A 15,246-nucleotide genomic window follows, 5' to 3' on the forward strand; every position below is an offset into this window, starting at 1 on the left:
TTGATTTTTTTTGGAAAGTAGCTAATTTTTTTTATTTAGGCGTTTTGAACTCCATTAAGAATAATGATCTCTTGTTATTTCTTAGATCTGACAACAAAGTGACATAATGGTATTATATGAGTAGTATTAAATTACTAATATATTGTGTTTTAATTAAGACCACATAATTGTATGACCCCATTCCTATTTTACCAGATATAATTGGTAGTATGAGAAAAGGAAAGTTGATTAATAATTTATACTACTATTATATTCAGTTGTAATTTAGTAGGAGTATATAATTAATTAACGATAGCAATGATCACAGCTAAATTACATTTTAGGGAAAAAAATTACATTTTAGGAATCGACTGTAATTTGATCCAATTAACATGATTATCCATGAAATTACGTTTTTAAAACTGGCATTGAGAAATACTAAGATTTAATTCGTAAAAAGACAAAGTAATTTATTTTTCATATCTAGAAACAATATTGCAGAATCTATAACATTGTGATAGTTCTTTTCAAACATAATTACATAACTTTATCTATAGACCCACACATTGTGTTGTCAAGTTGAATTATTGTATAATATTAATTGGTACGAAGTTTCACTCAAAGAAATTATATGCCTGTATTGAAAGGCTACAATAGTTTGGCAAATGACATTTTACCTAATCCTGTATTTTAATTCAACATTTATCACCTAAACTAATTAAATCTAAAGCTTTTAATTAAAAGCACAAAATCCTCCTGAATTTTAGTTCACTTCAAAGACTTAATAATTATAGTCTACTGACAAATTAAGTCGTGCTAAATTCGAGTATTAGTCTCCTAGATAGCCTATTATTAGCTCTAATGATTAAAATAAATATTTCGAGAGCTTAATTATAGGGAGTTTAATTTTGAACAGAAAATTGAGTATAGATGACTAATGAGATTGTGAACTTTTGAGATTATATATTGGAAATATCAAATAGTGTAATATACTGTAATTATTTTTGTGAGCTTTTTGTTTATAAGATTGTGAAAAAACAGAACAAGGTCGATGGATTTATATTTTTTCGAAGCACATACGCTATTTAAGCTTAAGTTTTTTTTTTATTAAAATATGATCAATAACGACTCTCTAATTATCCTATGATAACTCGAATTATCGACGTATTATTATTAGAGAGGAAACGTGTTACGACTAAACACTTCTTCAAAAGTTCAAAATCTTATTACAACAATCAAGCACCCTCGAAATCAAAATCACATGTATTTTTAATGGAAAAAAACATAAATTTGAAATATTGATCACATTTTAATAACAAGTACGACTCATTTTTCATCACCATCAATAAGTTGAATACTCCCTCTGTCCTATTAGAAATGAAACGTTTTCCTTTTTGATCTGTCCCATTAAAAATGAAACGTTTCTAAAAATGGAAACAATACTCTCTCTACTTTTTCTTCTCTCTTACTTTACTCTCTCTTCATTAACTCACAAAACAACACTACATAAAATCTCGTGCCGAAAAGCAAATGTTGCATATTTAATGGGACGGATGGAGTATAAGTTAAGTGGGACCTCGAACCATTGTAATTATTAATTTAACATGAGATAATGTAAAAGATTAGGCAGCATACAATGTCCTTGTTTCTTCCAAAATTATTTAATTAGTATTGACTTTGTAGTAAACCTAAAAGCCAACATCCCAAACCTCAAATCAACCATTTCTTTATATGTGAACCAATGTAATCTTTGATCCACCATTCCCCTTCTTTCTCCTCTTCACAAAACATACTCCATATGATTTCATGGCTACAAGTTTTCCGACCGGTGTTTCATCTTCTATTGCAATATTGAGCCGGACTTCGAGCAAACGGCCCCCAAGGGGTAGTTTGGTCATTATGTGTGCCACCAAGCCCATCCCAGTTGGCCTCCGAATCAGACCATATGGTCACAACAAGATTAAGATAAGCGATGTCATTTAAATTACTAAGGTTGATCGAATTCTGATTAGTTCTAAAAAAATTTAAAATAAATAAATCACAAAATTTCAATTCTTCTTAATCGTCTCATTAGTACACCAAACAATGTCAGCATTTGGTGATGTTCAAATTGTGTTTTTTTAATTAAAAATAAAGGAAAAACTGATGAGTTATTTAAATTTATTATTCCAATTATTTTATATTCTTATATCTCCTTTTTTCAAATGATATATAGGTGTTTGAAGATAAATTAAATGGTATCATATGCTACAAGGCTGGAAATGGTGAAATTGTTTGCGAAGGATACGATGAGGGCCCCCTCGTGTTTCCCAACAAATTTCAAGATTTACTTGCAATTCAATTTCAAGGTGACATTATAGTATTTGTGACACTAACATTTAGTACGAGTTCACATGTTTAAGACAAGAAAAGTTCTGAGTTTGAGTTCGAACCCGCCCCAAAAAAATCAATTCGTCGATAGATTTTTTAGTAACTCGACTCATATTTGACTTTACTATTTATTGAAAAATGACAGTGGAGATGCTGAGAGAGTTGGCTTGCTTCAAAGATGTTGGCTTCATGAATCTGATGAGAAAGAGCTGCCTATATTTTTGACATCATAGAACAATGTTTTTGAAGATTTACAAGTTTTTTGTACATTTAGAAGCCATGTATTTCTTTCTTGAATTTTCTTTTTTCGAGAATTCGATGGATGTAAAAGAGTCGAAACGAATACAAGAATGGTAAGTAACTATATCCCAGGCTTGATTCAAATTTTTGTGATCAAGCTCGATTTGAATCGGAGTTATGAAGCTTTTAAGTAGCTCGAGTTCGATAAATAAATGACTTATTTAGATGAAATGTCAAAAGTTCAAACAAAGGATCGTGAATATACAAACGTACAACTTGAACCCTCTTCGCTCGAAATTGGTTTAAGCTTGACTCGTTAATTAAATGAGTGAAATTCGTATGCTCGTGAGTCATCTACAAAGGTACGAGTTAAATACAATGATACGAAAGCGAGATCGAAAAATGAGAGATCTGCAAAACCGCATCGATATATATTCCAATCGATTTACAAGTTACAACTTCAAATTCTTCCATTTATGGTAGAGAACAAAGCAACACAAAAAAAATGTGTACAAATAAGGGGGACTTAATATATTTTCCCCTAAAAAATAATATATGACATCTACCTATAAAACAAGATTCAAATGGCCATTGCTTACAAAAAAGAATATAGAAATGAAGAAAAATAGATATACAAAAAAAAAATGAATGAAGAAGTGAGCTTCAAAATATACAAGCAAATGAGGTTTCTTCACTCAGCAGAGGGCAGCATACTACTAATATGTGCAGCATTCTGTGACTGTGAGTTCTCTTCTGGCATCTCCGTCTGCGACTGGCTACGAACGATCTTAGAAGGTGACCATTGGTCCGGGACCATCAGGAAATACGTCGTCATGGCCTTCCTGAATCTCCTCTTGTACTGCTTCGGAGAAATCACGGTTGGTGAGGCGTTCTTGGGCCCGCCAAGAATGCCCGATGCCTTCACCCATGTCTCGAGATGCTTGTCCCATGTGTACTGTCTCATGAAGTCGATGATTCCAAGGACAAGCTCGTGCTTCTCTTCATCAACCCCGACTAGTAGTGAGTAGTCCATCACATCTATAGACTGCAGCCGGAGATGGGAAGCAATGAAAAGTAAGTCGAGGTGGGGTGAGTTCGTGGATGATAGAGAGAGGAGATGAGAAACTTACAGCGAGAAAAGCAGTGTCGTTCCACACCGCTCTTTCTAGTACTCGTTTGGCCTTGTTTCCGACAAATATGGGAGAAGTGGGCATTGCTTCGATCAAGTTTTGATCCAACAACACCTTATTACTTCCGGAAGAATCTGGATTGTATCGCGACCTGGATGAACCTTTGAGATCATAGAGACGCGTCACGTTTCTTCCGAATAGCAGATTCTCCATCACCAGCACATCCATTTTGGTTTCTTTCCCTCCTTTAAGATGTTTCGAAGATACCTTTTCGACAAAACTCAAACAGTGTTATAATTTACCAATATTTCCATCACTAGAAGCATAACCATTTTCAAACCAAGAAAACTAAAGATCAACTTTTTTCTCGACTAGCTTACACTGTATGATGTACCATTGAAAGAAATTGTCTACACTAGTGACGAACCCCAAAGATAGCTCGATAGCTCATTCGTGGCAAACATAAGGAAGTGATAAATTATTCAGCCATAAGGATTCAGCTTTTTGGATGGAGACAGAAATACCTGATAGATACCGAGGATCTTTGCCAGGCAGGTAGGGCTTCCTGTCCCAATTGATTCAGACATGTATTTGAAGTAGCCCGGGGCGAACTTGATGAACGACTCCAGCTCAGTCTTCGTCACTTGCTTGATGATAAACCGATCATCCAAAGTTTTTGCAAAGAAGACGTTGCTCTTCCCACCTTGGGCGCCCCACTTCTTGCAACGGCTGAGGGATCTGACGAAATCCACCTCCGATGGGCAACTTATCCTCCTTAGTGCATCGAAACGTTTTGCATAGTAACAGGTGACCGTGTATTTAACCTTCCCAAGGGGTCCATCATCTGTAAACGACACTCTGGCGTGCAAAGCTTTTGTATACGAGACCGGGTCCGAATTCAAGGAACTACGGAAGCTTGACAGCATGCTCTCGTCTCCCGAGCCAACACTTTTGTACGATTCCAACATCACCTCGTCCAAAGATGATAACGACGGAAAGGCCCCGACATCAAGGGAGTGCATTGAAAACATTGGTTCTGCAGTGTCCCTGGGTTTCTCGGGCTCATCAGAGATTTGGGCAAAGTATTCATGAGAAACGAGGGTGTGGGATATAAGACTTGTTGGCTCATCATCATACACCGGGATGACAGTCTCATTAATCCCCATCGGGAGAAGTAACATGGCCTCACCTTGGAGTTCGGGGTCCTGGAACAAGGAAATGTACACTGGATTATATCCACTTAACGCGTCCAGCTTCAGGTCCGGCCACGAGGAATTCTTGCTTGGTGACCGGTAGTAGATAGAAAACGGAGTGGTCAGCCAGCTCTCAGCGTCATCCACATCATAAGAACTTTTGGTAGACGAGCCGGAAGGCGAGTCCTCTCTCTCATACTCTGTATCCAACTTGTCAACTCCTTTGACAGCGGATGAAGTATCAACTTCAGCTAATTCCGACACATTGCACTTTTTAGGGACGTCTATACCTGGATGACTCTCACCAGTCCACGCAGCATCAAGAGTATCTGACAGAGATATAGGACTTTGACCATCTAAGTGAGCCAGAGGATCCGTCACATCAGTGAACCTTACTTCATGAGAGAGTTCAAGCGGATTTTGCTTTCCATGATCGAGATTCGAGGATGAATCAGTTTTTTGTGGAACCACCTCAAGGTGATTGTTGAACAGACCGATTTGGTCATGATCAGGATTTTCTTTCAGTTTTGCATCAGCAGCAGTGGACTCAGAACTGCTTAAAGTTTTACTGGTCGGAACTGGGACATTTACATCGAGAATTCTTTCAATGTCACCGAGAGATTTCTGAACAGCCACAGAAGTGGAGACCTCCACCTTATTTGGTTTGCTATTGGAATCTAGGCTAGCTGCATATATCAGGCGCCGGTCCCACACATAAGACTGGAAGACTAGCTCTCTGCGCAGCTGATTGAGCTCAAGAATATCAACGAGTGGTTGCCCTATTGTTGCCTCCTTCCTCAAGATTTTCCGGAGCATTTCCTGACAAAAGAAAAATAAAACTGAACATAAGAAGCACATGAGCATTGCTTTGAAAATGAAACTCTAGATTTGAAAATGAAACCAGACCTCAAATATTGACTTCTCCTTCTGCAAGAGCCCTTCTAGATCTATAATCAGGTGCCTAGATTCATGATCATTCGTGCCACCATTCATCGCACCTACACCACATTTTCTTTCTGCCAAGAGGCGAAGAGCATTGAGCACCTCGGAGAACAGAAGTTCAGCTCGCCCAACCACCTGAGAGATAGTTAGGAAGTGTAAACGAAAGAGTATTTGACATATCTCAGGAGACAAGAGATCCCCAGGGAATAGAAAGAGAGAACGACAATTGTTTCACCTCATTTATTTCTTTTTCTATCCACTCTTGATTTTTGTAGTTGAAATCAAGTTTTGAGGGAGGTAGGTACACCGAATGAACATCAATCGATGCATAACGAAAGCAAGCAACCATTTGTCCGAACCTGCAGCAACCCAAGTGGACTTCTTGTAATATGCGTTCATGATGCTCAAAGGGCGGTAATTATATTAAGGAAAATGAGAAATGCATCATACCCGTAAAACCGAAGACAGTCTCTATGCAAAGAATGGCCACAGCTCGCCACTCTACTCGCAGCTGCATGGTTCGAAAAGCTTAGCTCCAAGAACTTTCCAAAGGACAACCCCCATGCAGCATCTGACATCGGAACCCGTCTAGTTGCAGGTGGATATCCATTAGCCCTAGGACATCTCAAGCAACGGTGCCACATCCAAATCTTACCGTCCCGTTCACCAGGTAAAATAATTTCAGGTAGTTTCTTCACTGAAATTGTCAGAGTGCCTTGTCGATGAGTGTAGCACTGAACATGAGCCTCGGCAGCCATCTCACACGAGCGGCATACAAAACTCTGTTGCATATGTTAGACCTATCAGTAAGACTGAAAAGTGTGTTCAGTTTGAGAGAGGGAGAGAGAGATACCTTATCAAACAAATGATCGCGTAGAAAACGGCCTAGTGGCTTGTCAAAGCTGCCATAATATTTGATCCGGAACAAATGTGACCTTTCACAGACAGTTCCCTTCCATACACATCTCGATGACAACGAGACTAAGATGCTTTGATGGTCTGAGGGAGAGGGTGGAAATTCTTCTTTCAAAGAAGATTGTTCATCAGGATTCTTTAGACCATCCGTTTGCAAAGATGCCAGATTTGAAAATTTGCTCTTAGTATCTATGTTATAGTCATCTCTTTCCATAATTTTGACATTTGAATCTTCAAAATGATTAGAGGAGTAGATATCTACAGCCGCGCCAGCAGGTTCGTCTAATTCACTAGGTTTTGCCTCGGTGGACAAGCCCAAGTCTAGAATAGCTTTTTCTTCAGCAGAAGATGATATAGGAGGCTCGCCATACTGAGAGCTCAAAGAAGCAGGGAGATTATGTGTGTCCGAATATTCGTGAACTGATGCAATTGTTTCCCTGATTAGATCTGAAGGGGGTAAATCATTCGAAATCTGTGGATCACCAACAGATTGTGGTCCGGGAGTCTTATCCCCAGACGGAACTGAAAAACCAGGTACAGTTGAGATTGATCGGTCAATTGTCGATTGCTTATCTGGTAGTGCCACCTTGATAGGAGAGTTCAAAGGAAGTGCTGGCAAGGAAGCACCTTCGTCAGCAAGAAAAGACGTCTCCAGAGCCAAGTGATAAGCCGCAAAAACTCCATACTGTACGACATGCTTCACTTTCTTCAATTCATCCCCACTGGCGCCTCGAAGTATTATCTGAATAAATCAACAGCACATGATGCCCCTAAGACAGCTAAATTTAAATAATGAATTTTCCAAATGATAAATTTGTCACAAACTTACAGTGCATCCTTGTGGCTTTGGGCAACCTTCGAAATACATCAGAGTCTTCACCAGCTTCTTTCCAGCCTGACCAGCACTACCATGCTCTTCCGTAAACTTCATTACGTTGAACATATCACAATATCCCACCTTCTCTGATGATAGGTGATCAATTGAAGGAACAATTTGGGCACCAGTGCAACGGGATATACGCTCCAGAAGTGGTCTTTTAATATTTAGAACAAGCGATATTTCTTTTGCAAGAAGGTACTCTTGTGCGTGGCGCGAAACAGATTTCTCAACAAGAAGAATATTAGGAGTGTGCACACTTATCTTTGCAACAGCCATCTTCAGATGATCCATTTCCTGTGAACAAATCACATGTCAAATGCTATGACAAAGGAAAATATGCACTCAGTTAAGCAGAAGTGAAGTCAATAAATTTTACCTGTTGTAACAGTGTATCAAAGCTTGAAAGAGCATTAGAAACCCGCTGGTACTCGAGAGCCCCTCCGAGGATCAGTAAGCGAGGCTTCTCTACTCTTGATGTCATCCGTCGATGAGCCACATTTTTCTTGCAAACAACCCCTCTGACCACCAAACTGATAAGGTGAAATTGTCACCATCAGAGGAATACTAGGAAAAACATAATGATACAACAGCATATACACAAGAATGATGTTCTACTTTCAACCTCCATAATCAACTGCATTGACTGTTGCAAGAAATACAAAAATAGTTCAAAGTACTTACCTCTCGCTTCGAAGCCCTGAAGCTAAACATTTTACTTTGACATATCCTCCGGGGTCCATTTGCCCCCCCTGGCTCATATCTGGTTTTAACAACGTGGCAGCCTCCCATGACAAGGCAATGATTATTTCCAACCAGCCCTCTTTGTCATTTTCATCCTCTGAAAGAAGATTGTCTACCTGCAAGAGTTGAGCTACTAAAGCCCGAAAATGGCCTTCGACCACACTCTTCATGACTCTCTTATGCTCCTCATTCGATTTTTCCCGACTACGAAACTCCCCGCTCCCAGAGCTGTTTGAATTGTTCAGATATCCCCATTCTCCTGCAGCATCCCCATCACCGTCGTCCTCGAATGAAAGTGCTTCCCTTTCATCTTCTTCGTCCTCAGGATCGGGAGGGAGCCACAAAACTCCATTGTTTTCAAAATCTACAGGCTCAGTATTGACGTCTTCTGCCACATATATAGAAGAAGGTGCCTCACATTCGTCACCAAAGTCGTGCTCAGCATCTTTCTCGGCAATCTGCTGTGATTCTTCAGAGTTTTCAGAATTAAGACTATATGGCCACGGGGAGCTGGTCGTACTTTTTGAATCAACCGCATCTCCATCAGGATGAACTTTGCGTGAGTTGTAATCACTGTTGATGTCCTCAAATTTAACAGGACCATAGTAGCCATTAACCTGGGAGAAGTCACTAGCTATGGGATCTAACTGAGATATTCCATATTCATCATCATCATCGTCATCACTCCTGCTAAACATACAATGATGAGATTCATATAGCAAGTGTCAACAGGAAATATCAACCATTGATTTCATTGCTTATATTCATGGTCTTAAAATTTTGGCTACATTATGCACATATATTACACAACCAGCACTGTTTCAACGCCTATACGATTTATCACCATTACCATTATGGCATTATGTAATCATAATAAATTCCTTCATCAGAAATAAAACTTGAGCTCCTGTCCCTCTGTTCAGACTTAATAAAATCTCTTTATATGCTCCCAAATAAGCGTGCTATCTATAAAATTATTGAAGGAAGATCAGAAATAACCTGTTTCGAAAATAATCAAATTGGTCTTCACACATGTTTCGCTCCTCCAAGACCACATCAGCATCATTGATCTTTGCTGCTCCAGCATTCTGCCTATCTAAATCTGCTTCAGTCGACGGTGATTGCATCTGGCTGGGTCCAGGCGACTGTGACACTGACATAAATGTAGTGCTACTGCTACCACAGGTGCCACTTGATCTGGTGCTAAGGAAACTGGCTGATGATGGAGAAGTACAGATGGCGTCGGGCAGATCCACCTGGCGCCCATCATCAACTGCCCCAATCAACTCTTTTCCCCATTGCTCTTTCTCCCTTTGCTTGAAACAGTAGTTGCAGACCTTAATCCTATCCCAGTCTTCTGATGAAATCTTTGGCCCACTATGTCCACTATGAAGCCGATTTGAAGTACACTTGGCACAGAAAATCCGGCCACAGAGACGACAATGATGTCTCCGGTTAATCAAGTTAAACTGTGAATCACACTCGTAGCACACCCTGCAACTCTGGTCAGGCATCCAGAAATCCCTCGACATGTGTGCAGGTTCCGACCGCCATGACATCCAAGATTTAAATAAGCCTACCAGAGCAGAAAATGCCCTATCAGGCTCATCCATCGACTCAACAACCCTCCATCCCCTCTCATTGTGACATACTCATTTCTTTCCAACTCAAACATCCATTCCCAAACCCTGACACATACAATCACAAGAAATTAATAATGAATATTCTTCAACACAAAAATTAACCCAGGCAGTATAAACAAACTAATCCAATCTTATTAGCAAATTCTAAAACAATAGATACTCAAAATCGCCAAACCTAATCCTTTCTTCAGCTCACAACACTCAAATTCAATGACTAAAACAGCTGCAACAAACTTGATCCACTCAAAATTCTGCACAAAACTTAAATCCCATAATCGAATTTTCCTTGATCAATAACTAATAGCCCTAAATCCCCAATTCTAGCACCCACACGCTAACCCAAACTTCAAACTCCACCCACACATATTCCACAGCTACAACAATCACAATAACTAAAAGGAATCCACGATCAATCAATCCCTCACATAAAACAGAGCAATGAAAAAACGAACCTTTATACATATAACCTCCGAATCGGGAATTCGGAGAAACACGCAATCACTGGATTATAAAAATTAATCAATCAATCTGTATCCTCTCTGTCACACAATTCACTCTGAAAAAAAACGCGGGATTTCGGGGTGCAAAGCAGCTGTTCCCTTCTCAAATAAGAAAATCACCGAATGTCTGCCCTAATTCCTTGATCCTCAAATAAATGAGAAATCGGAAGTTGAATCACCAAATTAATCATAATTGAGCGTGAATTAATACAATTAATTAACTAATTTTTCGAGATGATTCTTCTTCGTCAGAGATTACATGATTATAATAAAGGTTGGAAAAGCGACTGCATGAATGGTGTGTGCTTTGTTTTTTAATAAAATTAATAATTTATCTCATTTCATTCACCATCGTAATTGTATCAAACTTTTTTCTAAGAAGCTGACTAGATTTGTTTTATTCCGCAATGTAAATGGTTTTGACTAGTTCAATTTGATACAATAATATTTGCTTCATGACTTGAAAATAATAAATTCTTCTTAATCTATAACTAATTCATTAGGTGTTATTGATTTGGAAAATGAAATAAATAATGCATTGGAGAGTATATGAGGTTCTTGGGAGTTTGGAGTTTCCTTTCATGGACAAGGTTTTCATAAAGTTTTCAGTTTTGCATAAAGTTTATAGTTTTGCTACCTATTTCATAGTTGTTCTAATTTTTGTGAATTTAATTAAAATTGCCAATGAATTCATTTTTTGTGTATATACTTGCTGTGTGAAATATAAAAGAAATGATATGTCAGGTACATATGTGAGATCATGTTTAGTATAATTTATTTTATTTTAGTATATATTAGTTTGATTATAATAATATTTAAAAAAATAGACCAATTTGTAGTATATGATATGGATATTTAAAGTGATATTGATAGGTAATCGAGATAAAGAAGAAATAAGAAACAGGAAGAGGAAAAAAATTAATATTTGTGTTAATGGGGGTGTGATATTGGGTAAATAGTTAAAAGCTTTCCATATTTAGACTTAATTTAATTTTAGGGGACGATCAACTATAGTCAAACTAGCCAATTCTTTAAAGATGGAATAAGTATTTTAAGATTTTTAATTTTATAAAATTCATGAAAATGAAAGTTCGAGTAAGAGCATCCACAATAGAGGCGAGCGGACCGGCTAGCCGATTCCCGGCACTAGCCGGTCCGCTCGCCGAACCATTGCAGCCGGCGAGCGGCAAATCGGCGAGCGCTCGCTATCGGCTGGCCGCCATTGCAGGCTCCCGATCGGCGAGCGGTCGGCCAGCCGATTTTTTATTTAATTTTCGAAACACTATATATACGCGATTTGGTTCTTCAATTATCGGAAATTACATTTCCGGGTGAAGATTTATGTATAGCAACTTTAATGGAAATATCCAACACCGGATAGCGGTGAGCGATCGGCCAGCTCGACCCCAGCCAGGGGCTGCCGCCCCTTGGACCCCGCTCTCGGGGGTGCTGCCCCCGAACCCCGTCCAATCATAACGAATTCAAACAAGTGTGCACTCCGCACTTCCAACTTATTTGATGTCTCATTATGATCATATTGATCAATCAAGTTAATCCAATTACACTAAAATACCCAGCACCGGATAGCGGCGACGGCGACGACAGCAAGGAGTGAGGCGTAGGCGGGGAGGGCTCGTGTGTGGAATATGAGTTTTTTTCAATTAATGTAATTTTTTTAATTGATGTACTTTTTAAAAAAAATTTAATACACTTTTTAAATTTTAATATTATTATTGAATTTTCTCATATCTGTGTCGTAAATTTATTTCCGTATTTTGTGTGATTGTTAATTATTTGTTTTTTATAATTTTGTTTATCGTGGCTAGGCTATGTCTAGGCTATTGCTTGTCCAGTTGTTTTTCCTGATAATGTTGCATGATGAGTTTTAGTGCTGATGATATGCTAGGAGGAGTTTGTGGCTAGACTATGACCGAGCTATTCTTAACGTGGACGCACTAAGTTATTTTCTTTGTAACTTCAAATAAATAAAATAATAAGAACTTTAATAAATACTAATAGTCACTTTTATCGAATGGAAAACTCGCAACCGTCGATCCCTATAGTTTGATGACATGGCGACCATCTAAGACCGCACCGGAGCTCACCACTTGATTATCGAACCGTAGAGAACTATTCCCAAAATCCACTCTATTCCTATCTCTCAATCCCGCCGGAAACTTCCAAACCCCGCCGGCGACGTCGTTTTCACGGCGGAATCGCACAAATTCCCGATCACTACTTCCATTAATTGCGAATCGACCCCTCAAAAAACGCACTAATTTAACGAAAAGAGACAGATGTGGCGTCGATCAGCGTCATTCATCCTCGACAAGCAGGAGCAGCAGCGGAACGACGCCGCCGAAAGCCGACCGATCTCCCCTGCTTCCACCGCCATGATGGAAAACCCCAGCGCTAACGTCTCGTTGTACTACCAGACGCGCGCGGCGCACCACGGCGTCGTGACGAGCGACTGGCTGGCTCAGGCCCAGGCCGCCGTTGCCGGAAACTCGGACGACGACGCTGCGGAGAGCAACGCTTCCGGTGGCGAGGAGATGGTAAGAGGTTCTCGGTGGTGGATGAGTTTAACAATTGGCGGAAACAGCCGGATTTGGCGGAGGCTGTGGCGGCGATTAGGGCTTTAGCTTCGGCGATTCGGTCCAGCCAAGCTAAGACGATGATGGAGCTTGAAATTGAGCTAAAAAAGGCATCCGATTCTCTTAAAGTATGTGTATATTTTATCTGTTGAATCGATTAGATAGATGATTAAACAATTATTGGCACCAATTTACCACTTGAGTTGAATTTGAGCTCAAAAAACGTCTTGAGTATCTGAAAAAGTGCATATTACCTCGATTTTGTTGAGCTAATTGTTCTGTTTCTATTAGTATGTTTGAATTTATGCAGCTGAGTTTGTAAAGTTCACATCATCTACTGTTAATCTAAATGTTTAGATCATAAGAAGTAGCAAATGACTAGTTTGAATCGATTAGATTAATGAAACGATGAGTTTAGATATATCATTTTGTAGTGATCAGAATCATATACATAATGTTTACAAATTCCTGCATTTTTATGCAGTCGTGGGACACTACTTCAATCTCCTTAACGGCTGGTTGTGAACTTTTCATGCGTTATGTGACTAGAACTTCAGTTTTAGATCGTGAAGACTTTATTTCAGCCAAGTCCTGACTACTTGAGCGTGCCGAGAAGTTTGGCGAGATATCATATAAGGTGTTCATTTGTTTGACAGTTTTGCGTTTTCAGCGTCATCGTGAATTGAAAGATTTAAAGAAGCTTTCTCATGATAGGCGCGGAGATAATAGCTATGCTCAGTCAAGATTTTATATTTGATGGCTGCACCATTTTGGTCCATGGCTTCTCCAGGGTCGTGCTCGAAGCTTTGAGAACAGCAGTTGAGAATAAAAAAGTGTTTCGAGTTCTCTGCACAGGTAACCTTGTAACCTCTTAACTTATCTGGATGCATGAATAGTTCTTGACTTGACTCAGCAACCTTGTGAATTATTTGACTTACTTCATCACACCACCTTATTATTAACATAGTTGAATTTTGATCCCTGGTTTTCTTTGTCCAAGTGCCTAGCACTTGAAAAAGGTCATATGGATTTCTTTAATCCGAGGCAAAAATGATAGAAGGAATACAAATTTACTAAGATGTTTGGGATTCTTTTTAACAATAATTAGTGTATGTACAATACATGTTGCTTTGGTAAGGATGGAATTTATGTTATCATTTCAAAAGTCATATGGATTTCTTTCATCTGGGGCGAAAATGAAAGAATGGTCGTATATATATTTACGAAGATCTTTGGTATTCTTTCTAATGATAATTAGTGAAAGTAGTAACTGGCTTGCATATCTAAGATGTAGGAAAGGAGAGAACTGGTTTGCATACTTGCGTGTTTCTTTGGAAAGGATGGATTTTATGTTATCGTGTCAATATAGAAACAAGGTATTTAGTGTGTGAAATGCCTCTGGAATGCAGAGGGAAGGCCCGACAGGTCAGGGTTACGCGTATCCAACGAGCTCGGCAAACTGGATGTCCCCGTTAAGCTCTTAATCGACTCTGCTGTGGCATACAGCATGGATGAAGTGGACATGGTGCTTGTAGGAGCAGATGGCGTTGTTGAAAGTGGAGGCATTATAAACATGATGGGAACCTACCAAATCGCATTGGTTGCCAAAGCCATGAACAAGCCAATGTACGTTGCTGCTGAAAGTTACAAGGTGATTAATCCAATCCTCACTAATTAAATCATTCTGCATTTCGGATTATTTTGTAACATATGCACGCCTGTTCTTGCAGTTTGCGCGCCTTTACCCGTTGGATCAGAAGGACATGGTGCCAGCCCTACGCCCCATTGATTTTGGGGTACCGATCCCATCAAAGGTGGAGGTTGAAACATCTGCTCGCGACTACACGCCCCCACAGTATCTTACCCTGCTATTTACTGATCTTGGGGTTCTATCACCATCTGTTGTAAGCGACGAGCTCATCCAACTTTACCTATAGACCAATCGCGCAATTTGCTTTGCCACTGCATCATTTTTCTATCAGTTCTTCAAGATTGTAGATTACCATTGCTGAAAATAGTCTTTCTTGATGATATCTTCGCAATTTATTTGATGTCTTGGTGGAATAAACAGTGTGAAATATGAATCCCTTTTTTGACTTATAATAAAATAGAGTTACAA

The 15,246-nt window shown here is 39.2% G+C and overlaps 1 protein-coding gene, 1 long non-coding RNA gene and 1 pseudogene across 3 annotated transcripts; 2 read left to right on the forward strand and 1 right to left on the reverse strand.

The window, feature by feature from the left end:
* Positions 1–1,689: 1,689 nt before the first annotated feature.
* On the forward strand, positions 1,690–2,798 carry LOC121767713. Of its 2 annotated transcripts, XR_006043184.1 has the most exons (3): positions 1,690–1,971; positions 2,195–2,327; positions 2,495–2,798. It is a non-coding gene; the product is annotated as an uncharacterized LOC121767713 (long non-coding RNA). The 2 variants fall into 2 exon arrangements; XR_006043183.1 differs by having other exon boundaries at positions 1,690–2,327.
* Positions 2,799–2,992: 194 nt separating this feature from the next.
* On the reverse strand, positions 2,993–10,826 carry LOC121767744 (1-phosphatidylinositol-3-phosphate 5-kinase FAB1B-like). The gene is made up of 12 exons (XM_042164074.1): positions 10,486–10,826; positions 9,390–10,078; positions 8,331–9,077; positions 8,026–8,179; positions 7,599–7,943; positions 6,708–7,511; positions 6,305–6,636; positions 6,090–6,213; positions 5,819–5,989; positions 4,244–5,731; positions 3,720–3,986; positions 2,993–3,634 (listed from the first exon to the last, which is right to left on the reverse strand). The coding sequence occupies exons 2-12, from the start codon at positions 10,001–10,003 to the stop codon at positions 3,281–3,283; spliced, it is 5,400 nt and encodes a 1,799-aa protein (XP_042020008.1). The 5' UTR covers positions 10,004–10,078; positions 10,486–10,826; the 3' UTR covers positions 2,993–3,280.
* A 1,777-nt stretch (positions 10,827–12,603) lies between these two features.
* LOC121769338 lies at positions 12,604–15,246 on the forward strand (annotated as a pseudogene).

This window comes from Salvia splendens, chromosome 15 (assembly GCF_004379255.2).
Source record: "Salvia splendens isolate huo1 chromosome 15, SspV2, whole genome shotgun sequence".
NCBI classification, from domain to species: Eukaryota; Viridiplantae; Streptophyta; class Magnoliopsida; order Lamiales; family Lamiaceae; genus Salvia; species Salvia splendens.